This window comes from Homarus americanus, unplaced genomic scaffold (genome assembly GCF_018991925.1).
Source record: "Homarus americanus isolate GMGI-L3 unplaced genomic scaffold, GMGI_Hamer_2.0 scaffold23617, whole genome shotgun sequence".
NCBI lineage: Eukaryota > Metazoa > Arthropoda > Malacostraca > Decapoda > Nephropidae > Homarus > Homarus americanus.
In genome coordinates, this window is record NW_024720711.1 from 5,958,759 (window position 1) to 5,982,158 (window position 23,400).

General features: G+C 36.4%; 1 protein-coding gene and 1 long non-coding RNA gene across 3 annotated transcripts; both read left to right on the forward strand.

Moving 5' to 3' along the window:
• The first annotated feature begins 809 nt into the window (after positions 1-809).
• LOC121860802 (tubulin gamma-1 chain) lies at positions 810-18,029 on the forward strand. 2 transcript variants are annotated; one of them, XM_042358186.1, is made up of 8 exons: positions 810-965; positions 3,072-3,274; positions 5,140-5,429; positions 6,831-7,025; positions 9,113-9,224; positions 10,180-10,311; positions 11,811-11,993; positions 13,843-18,029. In XM_042358186.1, the coding sequence occupies exons 1-8, from the start codon at positions 917-919 to the stop codon at positions 14,056-14,058; spliced, it is 1,380 nt and encodes a 459-aa protein (XP_042214120.1). In that variant the 5' UTR covers positions 810-916; the 3' UTR covers positions 14,059-18,029. The 2 variants fall into 2 exon arrangements, with proteins under 2 accessions (XP_042214120.1, XP_042214121.1); XM_042358187.1 differs by having other exon boundaries at positions 880-899; positions 13,843-17,806.
• A 962-nt stretch (positions 18,030-18,991) lies between these two features.
• On the forward strand, positions 18,992-19,812 carry LOC121860803. Its single transcript, XR_006087933.1, has 2 exons — positions 18,992-19,485; positions 19,612-19,812. It is a non-coding gene; the product is annotated as an uncharacterized LOC121860803 (long non-coding RNA).
• The last annotated feature ends 3,588 nt before the right edge of the window (positions 19,813-23,400 follow it).

Consider the following 23,400-nt stretch of genomic DNA (forward strand, 5'->3'; position numbering starts at 1 on the left):
TTCTCGGGCCATTGTGAGAAGAAGGTGAACCAAGCAAGAGAGAGATCACCACGAGGTCAGGTCTTAAATAGCGGGGGTTGGCGTGGCTTAGTAGTTGACCCCCACTCCGTGATGTATGGCGGCGGTGGTTGACCTCGACCACGAGGCATACACTGGGGAATTGGTGGGGTCGGCTACTCAGCGACAAACAGCGTTTGTAGGGGAGAAATCCACTACAATATGTATACAGAGAGCACTTTGTGAGTTTCCTTTCTCCATCCAATCCTGAGTGTGAACCAATACCTCATAATACCACAAAACTATTCGAAGACACTTTTCTTCTTTGGCATTTCTGTCGGAAATTTATACTTTTCGAGTATTTTAATAGATAAAATTGCTAATTATTACTTTTTTACATTGGGCAAGGCTTTGGAGTCAGGGGAAAATGTGGGGTAAAATACTAAAAATAACACCAAACAAACGTTTGACAACCTGACCTAACGTTTCCTAACTTGTAAAAATGTTAAGATTCACTTTAGAGTATGAATCCCTCCTCATCTGAATACCGAAAACAACACCATCACCCACTAAACACCGAAAACATGAATAAGGTAAACTTTTAGGAAAAAAAAGGTTATTTGTGGATAGAGGATAAAACAGCTTACTCGAATTACTGTAACGAACTTTTAGGATATTAAATAATGTTAGTGACTCATTTGAAGGTAATTGGATATACTATGTATTTATTTTACGTTTATTATAAACAAATGTGCTGTAACAATTTTTTATATTGTTGAAATAAATAAATATTAAATTTTATTCTTAAAAGTATTGTTGCGCCTGCGTGGACCATGATTGGCTCAGTGATCCTCCCTTCCCGCTCTTCTTGACTTTGAATGTAAACAAATCGAAGAGCTGAGGTGAGACGCACACCGAGATGCCTTGTGAAATAATAACGCTACAGCTCGGCCAGTGTGGTAATCAGAGTAAGTTGGAGCGGAGATTGGCAAATTATGGTGCAGAATCGTTGTTAGGACTTAAGAGTCTGTCTTACTCTAACGACATTTAGGGAAAGCTGCAGGTGATGTCTTCAATTTGTACTGAAGGTAGTTGAATGTTGCTTCTAAAAGCATACTCGAGCTAGGCTCTGCTTATTGATGTACTTGATATATTTCTAAAGTAGATTACTCAAATCAACTAGGTGTAAGATTTCCTAGTAATAGTTAAGGACAAGGGTCTGTGTAAACCACTTGATACAGAGTTTGTTTGGTCATTGCCTTTACTTCTGCTATTTGTCTGTAATTCATTCTTATTGGTTGAGGCTGATAATAATCATCATCAGCCATGATTTTTGGCCATTTTCCACACTTGCGTGGGTTAGCTGTGATTACTTCATCGCCACAGTTGGATAAAAGCAGAATGGGATATCTTCTCACCATTTTCATCACTGCAAACCCAGGGTGCCAAACTGCCAACCCAGTAATCAGAAGCAGAGACCAGTGGATGACACCGCTCTGGTGACCTGGTTGTCATCTGGAATGATGAAGCAAAGTTTTATGACTGGATGCCTGCGGTAGATTTATACAATACTGTACTGGAACTGATGTGAAGTTAATAACTTATTTGACATTTGAATGCTAAATAAGGGTAAAGGTGTAGAAGAGGGTGACCAGAAGGAATTGTCCGGATTAGTTGAAATTTTTTCTACACACTAATATGATATTAAACAAAAAAATGGAAACGACAATGCATAGAACCTAATAGAACCTGACTTAACATACCCAACGTATGGGTTTGTTAGGTCAGGTTCTACAGTATTAGGTTCTATGCATTGTCGTTTCCATTTTTTTTTAATTTCATGATATTACTGTGTAGAAAAAATTTCAACCAATCCGGACAATTCCTTCTGGTGGTCACCCTCTTTTACACCTTTACCCAAACAGGTACCAAGTTACCTGCTTTACATTTAGAAAAAACCTGGATGGTTTCATATGTGTAGTACAGTAATTATAACTTGTACATTCACCAGGTTATATATATGCATGACAAATAAACTATAAACTGCATTTATTGTATGTTACATGTTTCTAATAAATACAAATATTTTTAAATGGTCAAACCTCACGGGTTACCCTAAATGTGATGAGCATATACTGTAGGTACAGTATGTATACCTGGAAGCATGTATAGTACAATGAAACACCATTTTTGTCCTGGCCTGTGGGGTATGTGATTTGGTGAACAAACTCCCCATTTATTAGCCATCACTAATAAAGAGCCAAAAACTTGACAAACAGTACTTTATAGGTAGTAACTGATTTACAGAGGTTCATTTTACAAAAATTCAAAGTTACTAAAATAATTTGTCCCATGTTTTGATGTACAGGCAGCTATCATAAGAACATAAGACAATAAGGAGTCTGCAATAGGCCGGTTGGCCTGTGCATGGCAGCTCCTGTCGAGAGTTACTACCACTCTCTTATCATCCATGAATCTATCTAGCCTCCTTTTGAAACTTTCCAGAGTTCCAGCACTTACTACAAAGTTGCTAAGCATGTTCCACTCGTCCACCACCCTATTTGTGAACCAGTTCCTTCCTATCTCCCTCCTAAACCTAAACTTATCCAACTTAAATCCGTTGTTACGAGTCCTATCCTGCTCGGATATTATAAGAACTTTATCTATATCCCCTTTATTGATTCCTTTCACCCACTTAAATACTTCTATCATATCTCCCCGCACTCTTCGTCTTTCTAGGGAATGCAAGTTTAGTTTCTTTAACCTATCCTGATATGGAAGGTTTCTAAGTCCCGGAATCATTTTTGTCATCCTTCGCTGCACCGACTCTAGTGAATTTATATCCATTCTATAATAGGGGCACCAGAACTGAACCGCATAATCGAGGTGAAAATAATGTTCCCTTATTTTATGTAATGTTTTATGTACCGTATATTCTAGGCCTATTTCCAAAATCTGGAATACAGTACAGGTATTCCTGGATCAGTTTGTTTCTGGCTCCAAGGTTGCTGGATAATCAATGTACTGGTACATGTATAATTTTTAGTTGTATATTTGTTTAAAATATTTTTCAGTTGGGTTTGAGTTCTGGAAGAAACTCTGTAGTGAACATGGAATATCACCAGAAGGAACATTGGAAGATTATGCCACAGAAGGCACTGATCGTAAAGATGTGTTCTTTTATCAAGCAGATGATGAACATTATATCCCTCGATCAGTGCTTCTGGATCTGGAACCTCGGGTCATTCACACAATTATGAATTCTCCTTATGCCAAGGTAAGGACTACAAGTACTGTATGTTTTGGGTCATGGAGGGTTAAATCATTATCCTCAAAGGGTTAAACCATCATTCATAAAAGTTTAAACTATCATCCTTAAAGGGTTAATTCTGTTATGCTTTTATTCAACAAGGCTGTATGTGCAGGTAATCATATGACACAATAAGTGCTGAAGCTACCTCAGTTGCCCGAAGCAGAAGATTAGGGAGCCATTGCCTTTATTGATAGCAAGAAGACCTCTTTGCTTGAAACAAGAGTTGTACAGTAAGTCCTCGTTTAACTTTTCGTTATAACATCGCTATTCTTTAGATACCTATGATTTGGATAACGCCCCCTGATTCAGTATAACGTCGTCACGGACTACTTTCTGTGGCGCATCACACTCTCTCATCTTGGCACACTACGCTCTCACCCGCGGAGTGTCACCGCGTCCCCAAGCGTCGCCAGTCTTTGTTAAGCTACCACAGCGTTCCTACGTGTTTAATTGTTTTTGCTCTTAATACTGCATACTTTAACCATTCAAAATGGCTTCCAAGTGTCCATCAAGTGCTACTGATGCTAGTGTTGTGAAGAAGCAATGTAAGATCATTAGCCTTGCTACGAAAATGGAGGTTTTAAACCGAGAGGAGGAGCCACCCGCTGGGTCTCAGTGACTCGCCACCCTCCTCCTCCGCTCCACTACCCACCACACACTCACTCCACCACCTCCGTCCAACAGTGAGTACAAAACAAAATAATAAATTTTTTTTATATATATTTATATATTATTTTCAATAAAAATGTCATAGAATTTCTGTATATGTAATGTATTTTATGGGGCAAAGGGAGGCTGGGGAACGTAACTCATATTTTATCTATTTCTTATGGGGAAAATTGATTCCGTTAACGTCGCGGTTTTCAGGAACGGAACCATGACGTCAAGCGAGTACTTACTGTATACAACTGGCTTTAGAAGTGTGGTGTTGTATGGTAGTGAAATGTGGACAGGTAAAGATGACACATGTAAACTTGGGCGATTTGAAATGACGGTGATGAGATGGATTTGTAACATGACATTATTGAAAGATAGGAAGCTCTGTTCAGAGCTAAGAGGGCAGTTTTATTATTATTTTTTTGACGGGGGATAGTCCACCTGGACACAGGTCATTGCTCCACAACGGGCCCTGGGGGGGGGATAAAATAAGAGTACGTATTGGCAAGGTTTTTTGGGGAGGAAGGCTGAGGTATTTCAGGGATGTGGGGAAAATGGAGGTCACCAATTGGGTCAAAAGGTACATTAGTTGGAATGTGGAGAGGAGAACTAGGGGTGACAAGAATGACATGGGCAGAGATTGAGAATAACCTCAAAGGTATTTGATGAAAGAAACTGCAAATAATCTGTACAGAATGGAGAGCTCCCATCAGGTAACCATGGCTAACCCACATAAGTGTGGTAAATGTCCATAAAACAATGATGATGAGACTTCATTTATACCTTGTTTTGCTAAATTATTGTTGTTAAGAGCTAGATATTCATTTATGGTGGTCAGATTTCTTATTTTATTGATGGGAAGGAATTATATTAAGGTGAAAGAGGAGATTATGACTTAAATGAATTTACTGTCCATAATTAGTTAAGTACCAGTCCGGGTACTACTACAGTATTGGGTAATACATCTGATGTAACATTTCTTACTTGTTGAGATATTGGGATGCTATAGCATATCATTGTTATTCTTTTTATTAAAGATATAACTGAGAACAATTTCCTGTATGTCCAGCTTGAATTTATATTTACATTTTACTTACTTGACATTAACAGATCTACTTATCACTTTGGGTGTCAATCATTAATATTTACATACGTACATTATTTTCTTGCAGCTATATAATCCGGAAAATATTTACATGTCAAAACAAGGAGGCGGTGGTGGTGCTGGAAATAACTGGGCCTCTGGATACAGTCAGGGTGAACGTATATATGATGAAGTTTTTGACATCATTGACCGTGAGGCTGACGGTTCTGATAGCCTGGAGGGATTTGTTCTCTGCCACAGTATTGCTGGAGGTACAGGATCTGGTTTAGGCTCCTACATTCTTGAGAGACTGAATGATCGCTTCCCCAAGAAATTGGTGCAGACATATTCAGTCTTCCCAAACCAAGATGAAATCAGGTATGTAGGTGATGTTTTGTTTTTGCTGTAATTTTTGAAGTTCTTTTATATTGTATGTCCTTTTTGATGTTTGTTAACATTTTGATATGTTTTTATCTATATTGTATTATATTGTACTGTACAGTATACAGTATGTGGTGAATTCCCAGTTAATCGGTTGATTAAAAAAAGTAAAGCCATTCAATCTTAATAAGATATCAAGAAGTAACCCATTCATGAAACAAATATGGAGCCAGTCATTCTTTAAAACTCAACAAATAAGAAACCAGTCATCTAAAAACATACTAAAAGACATTCCCTTTAAATACAACACATGAAATCACTCATTCTTAAAAACACAATGTAGTGTAGCTATAAGAAACCATTCACACCAGGTAGGTCAGTGGTAATGCCTCCATTAGCTATTCACTCATCTAGTTGATGGTTGGAACCTCACAGGTAATGGAAAGTTGCTCTGTAGTAGTAAGATATCTTTCAAGGCTAGTGACTGAGGTCGTAGATCATCTGACTGAACCAACATACACCCACAGCTCCTTATACAGCTACTCACACAAGTACGGAAGTGATAGCTGGTGTGTGAGCCTCAGGAATAGTGACACTGATGAACTAACTAGTCCTCAGCATAGAGACCAGGAAGAAAGTGGTGAGGAAAGTGAGGTAGAGGTGTTTCTCCACTGTGAATGAGCTGTTGTTTGTTTTTGCCCTTACCATGTTGATACCCCATGCCCATAAACCTGTTGTTTATGATTATTGAAAGAAATACTACAACAATCTGAGAGCATATGGGATTGGAAGAACTGTACCTACATGTATAAGTACTAACAGCATTGAAAAAACTCTGCATTCCTCATAAGCCCAGCCCTTTCAAGTTTCAGTCTCCATAATTATGAAATGAAAATAATAAAAAATATTAATATTTTTTTATCTTTGATGACCTGCCATATCTGTTTGTTTGTGTGACCCCTTAGGTTCTTTGGTATGGACAATTGGCTTCCGTGAAGATGCAGTTAATCGTGTTTTTTTTTTTTTCTCTTACTCTTAATAATTGTACAACTCACTTGGTAGCAGCATCCGAAACAAGAACTATTCAATTCTTATGATTGTAGATTGTCCACCGTCACAGCTATAATATTGCAAATGTGACAGATGCTGGAAACCTAATCTTGATTTCAGTGGCGGGAATCAAGAGCAAATATGCTCACACAAACACACATTTTTCTCTCATGTGACTTCATTCATTCATTCTTACTGTTGTAATAGAGGTGCTTTGTTAAAGTTACTTTCATTCCACAAGACCCCCACATGCCTCCACACAACTTAGCATCACCCATCAAGTTGCAGTAGAAATATAACACTACTGTATACTGTTCTTGTTAGAGTATGACATATCTTTATTTGCAGTGATGTGGTGGTGCAGCCATACAACTCCCTGCTGACTCTCAGACGCCTTACACAGAGTGCAGACTGTGTAGTTGTGCTTGATAACACAGCATTGAACCGCATTGCTACAGACCGTCTACATCTTTCTAATCCTTCATTTTCTCAGATTAACTCGCTTGTCTCCAATATAATGTCTGTCTCCACAGCAACATTAAGGTTGGTGGCCTTGATAAATGTATTTTAACATTAGTGAACAGGCAGTTAGTAGGGGCTCGATGGCACTGTGGTAACACTCCATTCAGCGCATGGGATGTGCTTTCACTTGGTTTGTAAGTACAGTATTGGTATGGTGTGTTCATTATTGAATTTAGGCATGCTAAATCCTGAGCAATTTTAAACCTGTACAATACTCTGTAAAAGTGGGAGACATATTCTGCGAAGTGTACAAGTCATAGAAAACGGGAAATTAAATTTTGGCTTCAGTATTTCTTGGATCATTTATAGATGTGAACATGAATGCATTGGATAGTTTTCAATCTTTATTGATCAAATTTTTTCTTAGAATCATGTCTCTAGAGTTAGTTCTACAGTAGGTACAGTACTGTATATAGTAATTTTGTAAGTACATGTCCTGTATTTTCCCTTTCATAGCTCAACACTTTAATGTTGTATGATTGTATGAGGGCGAAGACCAAATAGATTTTTGGGTGGTGGGATTTGGGAACAGTGTTCATAGTTACTGAGTTGCTGTTTGTTTCAGCACAAGGAACATGTGTATGCACGTGGGTCTTGATATGTGCAAGGGTTATGTTTGTCTAAAATGATAAAACCTCACATAACTCTAATTGCAAGTGTGCACAAGGTGTTAAGATAACTGCAGAGCTACTTATTTTTTTTACATAGGTTCATTAGGCTTCGTTTACGTATGTATGCATATTATATACTGTTTGTTGGACGAGCGAGGTTTACTGGGTTTGTTTACCTCTGGGTAAGTGCTTCTTGGAAATCATTGTAATATTTAAATTTCATCAATGTTAGTCAGCAAGTGTTGCAATATTATAATGTTGTTTTTGCCACTATTATATGTAAACTAGATCTTACAGTACAGGTACTGTACTAACATCTTGTACCAATTTTCAATTTAGAAAACAATTAGCATTGTGCAGCTTTCACTGCATTGCTGTATGCAGTACAGGAACCTCTCGATTTATGCCATAATTACTTTCTTGAAAATAATTGTGTAAATAAAAAATGCATAAATCAGACTGTAAATAGTGGAGATTAGGGGGTTTCATTGTTTTTAAGATAATACCCAGTATTATATCAATGAAAAACTATAGTATACACATACCAGGAAATATAAACTTATCCGGGCCTTTGCTTGTATGACAAGCATGCTGAGGGTAACATTTTTGAGAGTTTGGTGTTCGATCTATGTGCTCAACATTCATTTCATTTTCTCCAGAATTGAACTTCAGGAATATGAGGTTTTAGATACATTGATTAATGTTTCACTCTTGGCAATCTCCATAATCTTCTCTGCACTATCACGAATAGTCCGTAAAGTAGGTTCTCAAAGTTCAAGGGCACGCATAATATCAGCTGGTCAATCACCTCTCTCATAAAGTTTGAGCACATCTGTGACTATTGACTGCATCCATGCACTGTGGACTGCAAGGCGAGAAGTTACATACCCATGCCAGGCGTACACGCATTTCTCGTACAGCAACATCACCGCGTTGCCAGACCTATGATGGTGTTTGTTGAATGTCATGTTGTTCCAAACATAAACCCATGTAAATAAAAAAAAAACACCACAAAAAAAGTGTAAACGGACCATGTGTGTTGTCCTAAAAATGGCTTAAACAAAGCAGGTTTAAATGGAGAGGTACCTGTACTGAATATAATGCAGTTTCAGTTGAGCTTTATCATTTATTCATTTATATAATGAAATGTTTTACTTTTGTGTTACTTATGACATAATTTGGAAAAAAGTAAAACTAAAAATGAGAGGAGGGAGGGGGTAAATTTTAATTTTGGGGTACTAAAGGTTTTCATGAAATTAAATAACCAAGTTCATGGTTATAATTTGCTGACAAAATTAAATGAACACAAATTTTTAGGTGGTGATTGATATCTTAAAGGGGAAAGCCTTTAAATCTGTTGCTGTATGTAAAGGTTAGGGGCAAATGCCTATACTGTACTGTACCCAGATTCTAATATTCAGTCATTCTTCTTCCTTTATTTTATTTTATAACTTGCTTAAACGTATTATTAAAAAAAAAAAAACTCTTTTATTGCAGGTATCCATCATACATGAATAATGACCTTATAGGCCTCATTGCACCACTCATCCCAACCCCAAGACTGCACTTCTTGATGACAGGCTACACACCCCTCACTACAGATCAAGAGGTATGACAGTAGATATGATTCAGGATATGTTATAAGATATTTCTGTAGTTGTAATTCAGTAATTATGTAGTGGTTATTTATATTTTAACTGTTTACAAACTGATTGATCACCTCCAATTTAAACATTACAGTGGACACTGGTAAACTCTGAAAACATGTTGAGTTTTAATGCAGTATGCACTAACACAGTTAATGAATACAGTGAGCCTTTATTTTATTAATGAACATATATTTTCATTCTGTGCATTTCTGCATCAATCTGGTTTCCATGCCAACATCCACCATTATTAATTGCAACATAATCTAATCTAATTCATGTTACAGTACTGTTACTGTATTACATTATAAGGGCATTTTTTTGGATCCACTGCTAATTTTCCATTTTATAAGGGCGGTGTTTAATTTATTTTTTATTCTATTTATTTATTTATTTATTTTTCTTCTTTTTGTTCTACTTGTTTCTAAGTTTTATTTTCTAATTCAACTTCTCAGTTTCTTAATTACTTTATTTAATCCTTCTCTTGTCTATTTCTTAGTTATTTTACATAGAACCTTTAACCTGTGTATTTATTTGAATACGGGTATACTGTGCATTATTTATTAAATCATAGAACATTTAGGAATTGCATAATTATCAAGTTAAATTTGTGTGGGAACACTCCTGTGTTTTATATTTTATACCCTGTATACAGTAGACCCTCGCCACCCATGGTTTTCCTATCCTTGGATTCCAGGTACCTGTATACCATTCCACCAACCACGGCATTGTATTTAGAGTATCTGCGGATTAGTGTGGGTAAAATCAGAATTTCCAGACTGATTTATTAAGGGTTTTAAATAAATATTATCCTTATTAAAACTATTTTACACATTGGTCATTATGACCTTATAACATTGATGTTGCCTTTTTAATTGTACATTGGTGTGATACAGTTTTTGTTAACTTGTTGGGCAGGTAGCATCTGTGAGGAAGACAACAGTGTTGGATGTGATGCGTCGACTTCTCCAGCCAAAGAACATGATGGTGTCAGCTCCTTTAGACCGCAATACACAGCACTGTTACATCTCCATTCTTAATATAATCCAGGTACTTTAGTGTGTTTTAATTTGATTTTACAATTTCATTTTAAGAACTATACTCTGTAAGAGACTTAATTTCCTATGGGTAAAATAACCAGTATTTTGACAATTTGTTAAAATATTCCTCCATTGCTAAAAAAAAGTGAAATTACAATTACTGCAGGTAAATGTTCATCATTGCATAGTACAGTAAAGTCCCTCTAACCCAGACTCACTCAACCTGGATCCCCTAGCAAACCAGATTGGGGTCCAGCACCGGACTCATGTATCCCCAACTCGGAAAAACAACCAAAATCTGGTTTGTATTTGGGAAAGTTCGTGTAAGTGGGGGCTGCCACCATGATAGTACAGGAGGGTAAATCAACAGCTGCCTCTGAGGAGGCAGTTGAAGTACTTTGTCACTGTCGTACAATCATCTCCTGTGTCAATCACCTCAAGACTCGACTGCCTCTTGATAAGTTAATAATTTATAAGTACAGTACTTTATTATTAACATGTACTGTGTGCTTCTGTTTTTCATCAATAGACATTTTATAGTGCAATACTGTACTGTAATAAAAAAAAGGGATGGCAGGGGGTCTCCACCAGTTGTTTGCCCTGGGCCCCCATAACTCTTGAATCCAGCTTGTCTGCAGGTGTATGAAGCCCCACTGGGTGATGCACTGTATTTCTTATGAAATTTTGATGAAGTTTTGTTATAAATGCTCGTCACTCATAAGGTTTATGTGAGTCAGTTAATGTTTGTTAGACATCATCAGTTCATCTGTCTGCATAAAAGAGTTAAGAATGGTAATTCAGTGAAAGGGAGAGAGGGATCACAATGAAACCTGCTGCTGGAATTTCTCATAAACACAAAGCTGATGGACCTCTGGTATACTAGAACCCTCTTCAGCCAACTAACAGAACAAAGTAAGGGAGAAAGACAAAGAGTAAAGGAATCGGGTCATATGACCAGTCTCCCGAGTTGAGCTAGAGTGGGCATTAGGGATAATCTTCTTGATGACAGTACTCAAGATCATGTCTGGGGTCCACTGACCTGATTTTGAATTCTGTAATTGTTACATATATTTATTACTGTATTACTTACTTTATTATTACTGTTTGTACATATACAAAAAAATATTTGTTTGCAAAGTAAGTACAAATAAAATATTTCATGTGGCAGCCAAGGCATAGTAATGGAGTATGTTTGTTGGTTGAAATAATGAGGAACAATCTGAACAAATTTAACAGAAAATGAACGAATAATCGAACAAAAAAATTCAGAAACTGTCGAATAATGTTAAAATATTCTGAACTTGGTTAATTTGGATTTTTTTACAGTAATTCGGGTGATCCTCATTAATTAGAGAAAAAAGGAACACCTGAATTATATAAAAAATCCAAATTAACCAAGCTCAGAATATTTTAATGTTAATTGACAGTTTCTGAATTGGCATCTAATTTAAGTGCAGTTTAGTTCAAGAGACGCAAATCAAGATGACTTATGTTAATATTATTTTCTAGGGTGAAGTAGATCCAACTCAAGTACATAAATCCCTACAACGGATCAGAGAACGAAAGATGGCGCAGTTCATTCCCTGGGGACCTGCCTCCATCCAGGTAGCTCTGTCTAAGAAGTCTCCATATATCCAGTCTGCACACAGAGTGTCTGGTCTGATGCTTGCTAACCATACCAACATTTCTGCAGTAAGTACTGTACGGTATTTTATTAAGTGCTAGTCTTAATAATCATACTGTATAATCTTAGCTATCCACTTTGATTTTTTTTTTAATACGTATACCTGTATACAGTAAACCCTCGATAACTTGGAATTTCATATAACTCGTCATGGATATGGTATCGGAATGTATCAGTATAACTCGGGAAATGCCGGGATATATACAATTATCTGGGAAAATCTCGTCATATCTGGCCACCTGCCTTACCTACCATGCCTCTGTGGCACCTTCCATTCATCTGTGTCACCTGCTATGATGCTTCATTCTTTGCCTGCAGTGCTGGTAAGTGTTACATTTAATAATTACATGTACTGTACACATATATAGTTGATAATTTTTATTGTTGTATTTTTGTAGGAGGGGGGGGGTGCCTTGATAAGTCAGAATTTGGGATAACTCAGCAAGGCCAGAGCCCCATATGTGCCGAGTTATCGAGGGTTTACTGTATGGTATACAGGTAATTGTTATGTGTACTTCTCCCCACTTATATTTAGGGTTGATCAAGTGATACAGAAACTTCAAGTAAAGGGAGAAAATGGTAGTTGAGAATGGTGCAAGAGAAATATAGAAAGTGGGAGAAAAGATGAAATGAGTAGTAGATGTACCTGTACTATAATCCACAAACTTTCTCATAACTTAAAATTTTATATGCAACATGCAAGGAATTATCTTTAATCTCTACCAGGATTTATTGGTCTAACATTTTGTGTTAATTCATTCAAGCAAACTTAATTGAGTCTTTAGGCTTGTTGCCTCCAACTATGCTGTCATAAATCTCTCTAACCATTTTCTCGTCGACCAAGCACTCGGTATATGTCTGCCAAACACACCTATGCTTCATTCATATTTCTTATTTTACAATTTTTTTTTTATATATGCAGTACAGGTACACTCCATATAATACAATAAAATAACTATAATACCATAAAAACAATACAAAAGCTCACTGAGTGAGTGAGTGAGTGAGTGAGTGTATACGACATTTGTAAATACTGTAAGTGTAAACATTTAAACTACCATTTACCATTGCTATATGGGGAATTCTAGAACGTTCTACGTGTCTCCCGTGTGTGAATTTTCTGAGCACTTGTTCCATATAAACGGTCCCATTGAACTTCATTACTGTAATTTCTAAACTGCGTGGGTCCTTGCATGTGGAAAAAATACCCTTGTGTGAAGCAGACCTTACAGTGGAATGTCAGAGTTGTGGCTAGCCCTCGCCATTTGAATTATTACTGTATGGTACTGTAATTTTTTCTTCTTTTTTTTTTAATAAGCGGGGTATGCTTTGCGAATATTGAATAGGGGCATTAAAATGTCAATAGCGGATAAGTGGAGTTGTGAATGGCATGGTATCCCTGTACTCTGTATGTATAAATTGAGATAAATTAGGCAGCAAAGATGAGGCAGTTCAAATCATAGCATAGGTGACTCAATACAAGGACAATTTGAGACACAATACTGTATTAGGTTTGGCTTTGATATTAAGGTGGTCATTAGAGTAAAGTGGTTGCCTTAGGAAGCTAGGGGTTGATATGTAGAGAAAGGTAGTCATTTTCAGTTTCAGATATTGTAAAGATCAGTGCATAATTTTTGGAAGTTAAAGTGGCCTACCAATTGTAAGCAAAATTTACCATTGCCTTGCTGTCAGTTAACCTATCCAGTTATGACATTTTTTTTTTAAGGGTTTACATATTCATAAATGGATGCTGGAGTAATATTGTGACTTTTTTGTGATCTTTCAAAATAATTTTGGCAAATTTTGTTAAATATTTTCTGATATTTCACACTTGACATTATTTTCTTTAATTTTCAGCTATTTGAAAGAACCCTAAAGCAGTATGACAAGCTTCGGAAGAGAGAAGCTTTCTTGGAGCAGTTCCGCAAGGAAAATATGTTTGCAGAAAACTTAGATGAATTAGATGACTCTCGTGAAGTTGTACAGCACCTGGTGGAAGAGTATGTGGCAGCCACAACCCCAGATTATCTCTCATGGGGTCTCAATCAAGCATCTACAGAGTCACAGAGTTAGATATTAAATTTGGGAGTTGAAATTAATATACAGTATATTACAGAATAGCCCCCCCCCCTCTTTTTCTTTTTATAAAGCAATGCAAAACTGCTAGAAGCAGAAAGCAGACCATCTTGCCATAGGATAAAATACAAAAGTAACATTAGCTTACAAGCTTTTAAGATTCATAAGGAAGTGTTTTGCTTTATAAGATTAGCCAGAATTAAAACTAATTAAATTTAACCAGGTAGAAGAATGTTTTATAAGCCAGCCAAAAATAAAATAAAAGGGGTGTTGGAGTATTAGAAATTTTACTCCTACCTTGTTTAGTGCCCAGGCAAAGTGAGTGATAAACAAATTGCACTTAACGGGGTCATATTACCAATGTACATGGTTGCCTCTAGTAAATGCTGACAATTGTGTTCGTGAAGAATCTTGCATTAGTGAAATTGGCATTGGAGAGCCATTGTTTCAATTGAAAGATAGTTTCATATCAACCCCCTCCAATACACCCCCCTATTGCCCATATATGTACAGTAGCTAAAAAAAGTATCTGCGCATACTCTGCATGAAACAATATGAGACCACGGATGATAGGTATTGGGATATGCGTGTTGTCTTCTTATACTATGTGATAGTAATCACTTAACCGTTTATTTTATTCTAATATGCCAACTCACCCCGTGTTGGGTACTAAATGGTGGTGGGTTGAAGACACGCATGCCAACCCTCCTGAGGCATCACAAGTTGTACGTACTGTTTACTGTACTGTAATTTATAAAGTCATCAGACCCACCCTGTTAGAAGTTTTTTTTTCTTAGCTACTATACATACAAAAAGTACAACTTATTACATTTGGAACAAGTTCATGTACAGTACAGTATTGTACAATACAGAAGTCCTTTGTCCAATGAGTCTGTACAACACAAACCTGACTATATGCAAAAAAAAATTGTGACAGCATTTTGGTGGCCCTTAGTAGGGATTTGTAGGGCCCTCATCATGCCTGAGCAAGGGGAATCCTAATTATGTACAGTATTGTAATTAATTAACACTCAGGTGATCTTGAGCAGTTGGTGATATTAGTTATGATTTGAAGAACTTCAATTTGAAGAAGGTTCTCTCTGTAACAATGATGGTTAAAAAGACCATTTCTAATGCTTGAAAATACACCTCAAGAGTTTTTCCTAACCAAAATTTATTAAGCAAACCACAAACAATCTCAAATGGGCCTCAGTTTTGCACCAGGGAGATAAAGGTTTTGTGTTTGTGTTTTGGCCTCATTCCAGTTTAATGCTTGCTCAGCACCTTTGCTTTCTGCTTCTTCATATGCTGTGTACAGGTTCCAGGGTTGGATAGGATAAGACACTAACTATGAGCAGTGTACTTTGTGTCTGTTAGGCTGTGTAAACTTGGTATACTGTACATTTTAGGCATATCACCATGAGACCTAATTAGCAAGAGAAAAACATTGGATCAAACTTAGTAGGAAGTTACATTGGTATTCATTGTCTTGTATACAGTACTTGGCTACATCACTAGGTGTATTGTGGATGTAAAACTCTTACCACATTCCCTGTCCATATGATCTCTCCATAAAAAAAACTCCTTTCACAACTTTACTTGGCTGATGAAGTGTGATAATTAACACACCAACTAACAGTTGTGAGATCAAGTGAAGTGAATAATTACCGTTTATTCTCAAAAGTATAAATTGTGTCATAAAAATCTGTTAAGTTATCCCTTGCTGGTGTTTTGAAATTCAACATGTTTAGTAAAGTTAACATGTCTGCACCAAAGGAAAGTGCAGTGTTTGTTGTGAGTTAGAACTGGAAAGATTCTATCGTACTCATAATAAAACTCACGGCTTTATCATTTGTAAGTTTACTATGGGTGTCCCCACCTAAACTGTTTACCTTCCCAAACTGTTTGGTAAGGACTTAGATGTATGTCGGTTATTGAGTCAGGAGCCAATGAGCAGTGTAAATAATAACTGTTGTAAAGGTGTGTAAAGGTCTGTACTGGGCAGTGATGCAATGAAGAACTCCAATTACACCAAAAAAACCCTCAGATGCTTAGGACATCACAAACTAAAAGGTGGTGGTTCTGTTTTCAATATTAAACCTAATCCACAGTTGGGACAATGTCCATCAGAATGCTGATAACTATTTAAAAATGAATGAATATGATTAATCTGAGGTGTATAACTAAGCAGTAAACAAATTAAAATATTTTTTTGTTGAGAATTTACTCATGTCCGATCAAGTTCAGAATTCCCAGCACATTCCCACTGCCAAAATCAAGATTTCACTGTTTATAGGGTTGCACTGTCATCTGGCTATCCTTGATAGCTACAATCAGCAGCAAAGTGGCTGGGAATTAATACCAGTACCATTAACCTTTTACTGCCTAAATTCTTAAAATGCATGAAAACAAATTTTGCACCTTTTTTTGGCAGAAGTCCAAACGTCTTGAAAGTGCTTATGGTGCTTTTTGGTGATTTTCATTTCCATATACAGTACAGTACAGTACAGGTATATTTTAAGAAGTAATTACTATAGAGGATCAGTTTGTCCACTTGGGCATGGGAAGGATTGGCTGCACCATGTTTTTTACCACAAGTTTAGCACAAATAAGGAAAGTTTAACTAGACTTTCCTTAATTTGTAACCAGCTTTAATTAATATTTCTATTTTTTTGTAAAAACTGTACATTAAACTCTTGTCATTAATACTGTACAGGTATTCCCCACGTTACGGAAACTCAGATTGTGGAAAATCGCCCATGCGAGATTTTTAATTTATGACCACTAAATTCGGGATATGGCCTGCAAAGTCAACCTTACGGAAATGGGGCAAATTTTCAAAAGTTTCTAGAAAAAAATGATGTTATAGAAGAAATAAATAAATATTAAAATTTATTTGGTGTGGATTTCTTGGTGTTTGCTACCACCAAGCTTGGGTATGCAGTTTGTGTGTGTGTATGTTCACTGGATTTCTGGACCCCAGCTCTTGGGTTTAACACTTGTATACATATCTTATTCAAGACTGTCCTGTGTATTCCCCTTCTTCAAGATGAGTGGAAAGAGGCCATCAAGCGCAAGTGAAAGCAGTGGTGCTAAAAGAGCCTGTAAAGGAATTATGTTGGATATAAAACTTGATGTTTAATGGAGGTTTGATGTGGGAGAAAAACTCCCATTGCACCACCTCACCTCACACAGCATTGAACATAATTTTTAGTAAGTTAAATTAAAATATTTTGTGTATTTATTGTCATATATAAAATAATCAGTGTACGGTATCTCAAAAATGTATCTATCCACACTGTATGAAACATGTATAAACACTATGAGACCACGGATGATAGATATTTGGATAGGCATTTACTTTGGTGTACTGTATAGTTTAACATAAGTAATGCAATGTGTCTATTTCTGTGTAGTGTAATTTATATGATGTTCAGTTACCAAGTGTAGTAGGACCAGTATGCCACAAAGCCATGCATACCAACCCTCCTGGGACATGAGTTGAATGTAGCATTTTGGAAGTCATTGGATCCATCCTGGCAGATACTTTTTTAAGATCCTGTACATTATGTGCTAAAAAGTGTGTATTTGTATTCATAAGTGTGCTTTTATTACTTGTTTTTTATATATGTCAGTGGGAAAATGGGGTTAATGTTAGGGTCAACATTTCAAGGATGCATCCCTTCCTTAACCTGGGGGATTACTGTACCTGAAAGGCAAGCAGTGAAATAAATTGTACATTGAACATAAATATTAAACCTCCTTTTAAATTACTAAAAGAAAACCAATAAAACAAATTGTACGGACACTGAACAAAAGCAACAATTCTTATTAAAGATTACTGAAAGAAATCTAAACAAATATTCTGGTAATTTGTTACTAATTACTAACAGAAAACCAGTGAAAATTTAACGTTATTTATAAGGTACTGTACAAAAGTCCCACACAATCTGAAAATTTTATTCTAACATCTCTTTCATTGATCCTCACTTATCCTAAAGATGGTCAGATAAAAAAATTCTAATAAATTAAAATCAGATCACCACCTCACCCCGTGGTGAACCCTGATAGCTTTCCGATAAGGTATTGACTACAGTATATATATTGTATTTGGTTTAACAATTACCGTACAATAGTTAGGTATTTATTTTTTTCATGAACCAATTTAATATTTAGGTACAGCGCCCTTTTTGTCATTGGGAAATGGAACCATTTGGATAATGAGGGATACCAGTATTTTCATGCTAAAAAGGTATGGAAAAGTACAAAACAATTGTGTTTTGTCATTTAGGCACAAGTTCACCTTACACTTTACATAAGACATTTCTTTTACCTTTGTAACCTGGCCTTTTGCACATTATTTTTATATCTTCTACATTAGGCCAGTGGTCAACTCCATCAGATTGGATAGGTTTATCAGGAAGGATTGAGCTGATTTTCCCACCTTAGGCTTCTTGACACTATTGTGGAAGGGATTTTTTCTTTAGATCTCCAGATCATTTTCACCAAGGAAAATACAGTTTTGATTTTCAAGAATGTCTAATCTTAGCAACTGAAAGTTGTATGGATCCCATCTATATAGGAGCCAGCTGTTCACTTAACCATGTCAATCATGTGGAAATGAGAATGGTAGTGTTTTTTATCTTATATTTATTCTATAAAAAGCTATTAGGCATTCTGCAAGTCACCTCCTCCCATTAACTCATACTGGCTGATAATGTCAGGGTATTGAACTTCACATGTACAGTCTCGTTCAAGATTCTTCGAACACTGCTGGAAACAGCTGGCAACTCAAGGCCGTTTGTTTACTATAGTAAGTAGTAAAAATTATGAATGAATGTAAAAGTGATCGGTGATTGGTTACTTAGTTCCCCGTTGCTTAATTAATGGTTGAGTATTGTTGTTTCGTATCATATTATACTACGTACTATAGTAAACAAACAGCCTTGAGTTGCCAGCTGTCTCCAGTAGTGTTCAAAGAATCTTGAACGAGACTGTACAAAGGAGCTTGTAGTCTTATGTGGATACTGGTCTGAGAGGGTTTCTGTGGCAAATGTTGACACAATATGCACACTTTTGTTGTCATTCACTTGACATATGGAACTTCTGTATCTGAACCTGTACTTTTTACTTCTGAGCCTCTACCTTTTCTCAATAGCACTTTATCAACATCCTTTCCTTTTTTACTCTTGGTTAAAGGTGGGACAAACACATTCCCACAACACCAAGATGTCTGATAAAAGTCAAGGAGATGAACCAGCTATAATAAAATTTAGTACTGTACATTGTTGAAACACCTTCAGGTCTAGCACTCCAGGATCATCCACAAAGTCTAATCTTCCCTGTGTAAGGCAAGAAATCATGTCGTATACTTACTCTCTGCCAAAAGAATCAGTTTGCAGCCCCATTTGTGAGGCTTACCAGGTATGTACTGCTTTATTGAACTGTGTCCTTTGAAAGGTACTATTAGTTTATTAATGCATATATTTTGTGTCAGGAATCTGCTCCTCCTACTGAACCTATGCACTTTCCTATAATCTCCACTCGTAGGGTTGCTGGTGTGTTATCCAGGATGGGTGTGTGTAAAGCTCATGGACCGGATGGAATTACCCCCTCGCGTTCTGAGGGAGTGTGCTGAAGTTCTGGTCCCTGTGCTTGCTTGCCTCTTCCGCCTTTGCCTCAAAACCCAAATTTGTCCTCTAGTTGTGTAAGTTGACTTTTGTTGATAAATAAAACTGTTACTGTACTGTATACTTACAGGTATATACGTTCTTCTGCCTCTATATAATAGTTGTTCATGTTAATAATTTTTTCTTGTTCTACCTATATGTTTATTTTTAATCTTCCTTGATGTTTCGAGAGGTTCTGTATGTTAACTATATTTTACGACATTCTATACAGTCATTCGGTTTGAATTTCCTTATTGTGCCTTTAAGTTAACGATCAATGCTATGATGGAATTTGGGGTACCTTCCCACACCTCTCTCCACTGTGCTCGTCTGCATGTTGGTCGAGACATTAACTCAACATTTTCTCTTATACCTCACATTTATGACCAAAACTGCATGGAGTTTAAGCCATCATTACACTTGTTAACGATTTTTGCCACATACACCACTACACACTCACGAACACATGCTTACACCTCTACACACACACACACACACACTCACTTTGCCTTCATGAGTCTCACCTGGGATCTCTAACTCTTTCATCATGAAAAACTCTCCTCTGCCCACGTTTTATCCCTCATTTAAGACATATACACCTTCTAACATGAGGTACAACTTGAAACATACAACTCAAAACATGAAAGCAAAGATGTCTCTTACATACTGCAAGTCAACTTCAACTCCAATGTTGTACAGTATATAGAACAACTTGACCCGTCACGGTGTTGTTGTTGTCACTACTTTCTAAGTAGAAAGTTAATTGGTCAGTAAAATTACATATTTATGATATAATAATGTATACAAAACAATAGTACTGATATCAGAAATAATAATAATAATAGCAGAAACCCACTTTTACAGCAGTAAAAAATAATTAATGAATGGCAAAGAATAAATGGGAATGTATATTCACGGTGGCCTCCCTGTGTGTATTGTAACGAGAAAAGTTTCAAAAAGTGAAAGTAATAATTACTTTCACTTAGCACAACTATTGTGACAATGGACAAGAAAAATGAATTATTCCTTAATGCTAGATTGTTGATGTAACCTCATAAGGTAAGTTTCAGGCATAATTAATTTACAAGTGACATTAATAAATTCTGTTTGATGTCTTATATACTGTATATACCAATGAATTAAATTATATATATATATATATATATATATATATATATATATATATATATATATATATATATAATATATATATATACTATATATATATATATATATATATATATATATATATATATATATATATATATATATATATATATATATATATAAATCTTGATAAAATCAACGTACCTTAGCTTTCGTCTTTATTCAAGACATCTTTTGCCTCCTTGAATTAGCCACTGAGAATCATATATATATATATATATATATATATATATATATATATATATATATATATATATATATATATATATATATATATATATATATATATATATATATATACACAGTAAAACCTCGATTAACCGACTTTCGGATTAACCGTCAATCCCGAATCCCTATTTTTTTTCCCACGGGGATTAGCCCACCCGGGCACAGGTCACTGACCCATATCGGGGCCTGGGGGGCGATAATGCTAATAATAATAGTAATAAAGAACCATAAAGAAATGCAAAAATGAAAAAAAAATCAAGAGTGAGAAACAATGTACCTGTATGTATGTTGTGTTGTCAATAGTAAGAGAAACAATTGAGACCCTGCAATTGTGTGTAAATGAGGCAGAAAGTCAGATCAGCAACCTGGGACTTGGTCACAATTTTTGTGATGACATGTTCTTTGACTTTTCCATTTTTTATTCACGGTTTCTGTGCTGGTTCATATTTATTTACTAAAGTGGTTAATGTTTTAAAGCAAATTCTATTGAAATATGAATGGCAAATGAACAAAAATGAATAGAGGGACTTAAATGAGGTAGGTTAGGGAAAGGTACTTTGAAAATGTATGTTTTATTTCCGTAGACTTTATGTACTATTAACCGACCTTTTCGATTATCCGTCGGCCCCTTCCCCCCATATGTGGTCGGTCTTATATACTGTATATATATTATATATATATATATATATATATATATATATATATATATATATATATATATATATATATATATATATATATATATATTACTGTTACCTTTTTTTCACTGATAATGGACATAATGCACTAATATTAACTATGGGAGTGACGCCTGATAGGGAAACGTAACATGATTACCTTCACATAGGGAGGTGAGGGTGTGGGGGAGGGACGTCTCGGTCATTTCTCACATAGAAAATGACAGTGGAGAACTACATGCTTGTTGTGATGATGATGATGAGAGAGAGAGAGAGAGTAGTATTCCAATGTCTTACGCAACAGATTCTCACAGTGACTTTCTTACAGAGATAAAACAATCAATTCTCCACAGTTTAAAACACAGAAAAAATAAAAATAAAAAAGCTTTACATGAAACGCAGCAGATTAACGCCGAGGGAATTATGTTCTCCAAACTGCTTCATCAGCTCGTAACAATGAAACATTAAGACCTCACCACGATAACTGTTCCGGGGAATGGAAGTTAAAATGTGTGAATGGCGGTGCTAGGTTTTTTAGTTTAACAAATTTATTGACTAAGCTTGGAGTGGTGAATGTATCTGTGGTGTACAGCGGTGAACGTATATATGTGTGTGTGGTGAACGTATCTGGACGTTGGACGTAACTGGACAATGGACGCATCCGTGGGGTGAACAGCGGTGAACTTACAGTATGTGGACAGTGCTGAATGTTGAAAATATCTTTGCGTTTCTGGAGAGTGAACATATTTAAGCGGTGGTGGGTGGTGAAATTAACTGCATAATGAACTTATTCGTGCGTTAAACGGGGGTGAACCTTACTGTTGCTATTTTACTGTTGTTGCTGTTCTGTCAGAGAGTGTTGTGACGGCACCGAGTGAGACCTCTTTCAAGACCAGACTTGACCAACACTGGAGCAGGTTCAGATACATTGAGGAACCAGTTCATGCCCAGTACTTGCCAACAGTGCATAACAGAGACGTGACTGATCGCTCAATTGGCTAACGAGCCGATCAGTGGCGAAGAGGATAAAGGTAAAAAGTAAAAGTACTACTACTGCTGTTACCACTGCTCTGCTGCTGATGATACTGCTGTGTTGACGGAAATCAGCTTTTCACAGGTGAATGAAAAGGAGCGGAAGGAACTAATTGGAGAGAGAGAGAGAGAAGTACAATGTCGACATGTTGGAATCAGAAGTGTGAGTTACTTAAACCCTCACTGTCTGTATGTATATCAGCGTGGGTGTCTGTCTTGTCTTGACTCACCCCTCGACCGTGACAAAACGGGCGTGTACTAACCGCATATAATTATGAGGTAAAGTTATCATCATCACCGTCTACCTTCACTCACGTCTGTCTATTAGTTTTACTGAATAAAATTGTACACAACTGAAGCTGCTATGCTGCGTCTTGTACACACCTGAAACTGCTATGCTGTGTCATACACAACTGAAGCTGCTATGCTGTGTCTTGTACACACCTGAAGCTGCTATGCTATGTCTTGTACACAGCTGAAGCTGCTACACTGCATATTGCGTTACGCTGTGAACTTATACAGTATTATCTGATGAGAGATACTGAGAAAATATATGGCAGTAAAGC

What these genes read in the sequence shown, in the direction of transcription:
- LOC121860802 (XM_042358186.1), top strand. Translation starts at nt 917, where the DNA reads ATGCCTTGTGAAATAATAACGCTACAGCTCGGCCAGTGTGGTAATCAG. An exon ending in CCAAACCAAGATGAAATCAG is followed by an intron (nt 5,430 to 6,830) that starts GTATGTAGGTGA and finishes CTTTATTTGCAG; the next exon opens with TGATGTGGTGGTGCAGCCAT. An exon ending in GTCTCCACAGCAACATTAAG is followed by an intron (nt 7,026 to 9,112) that starts GTTGGTGGCCTT and finishes CTTTTATTGCAG; the next exon opens with GTATCCATCATACATGAATA.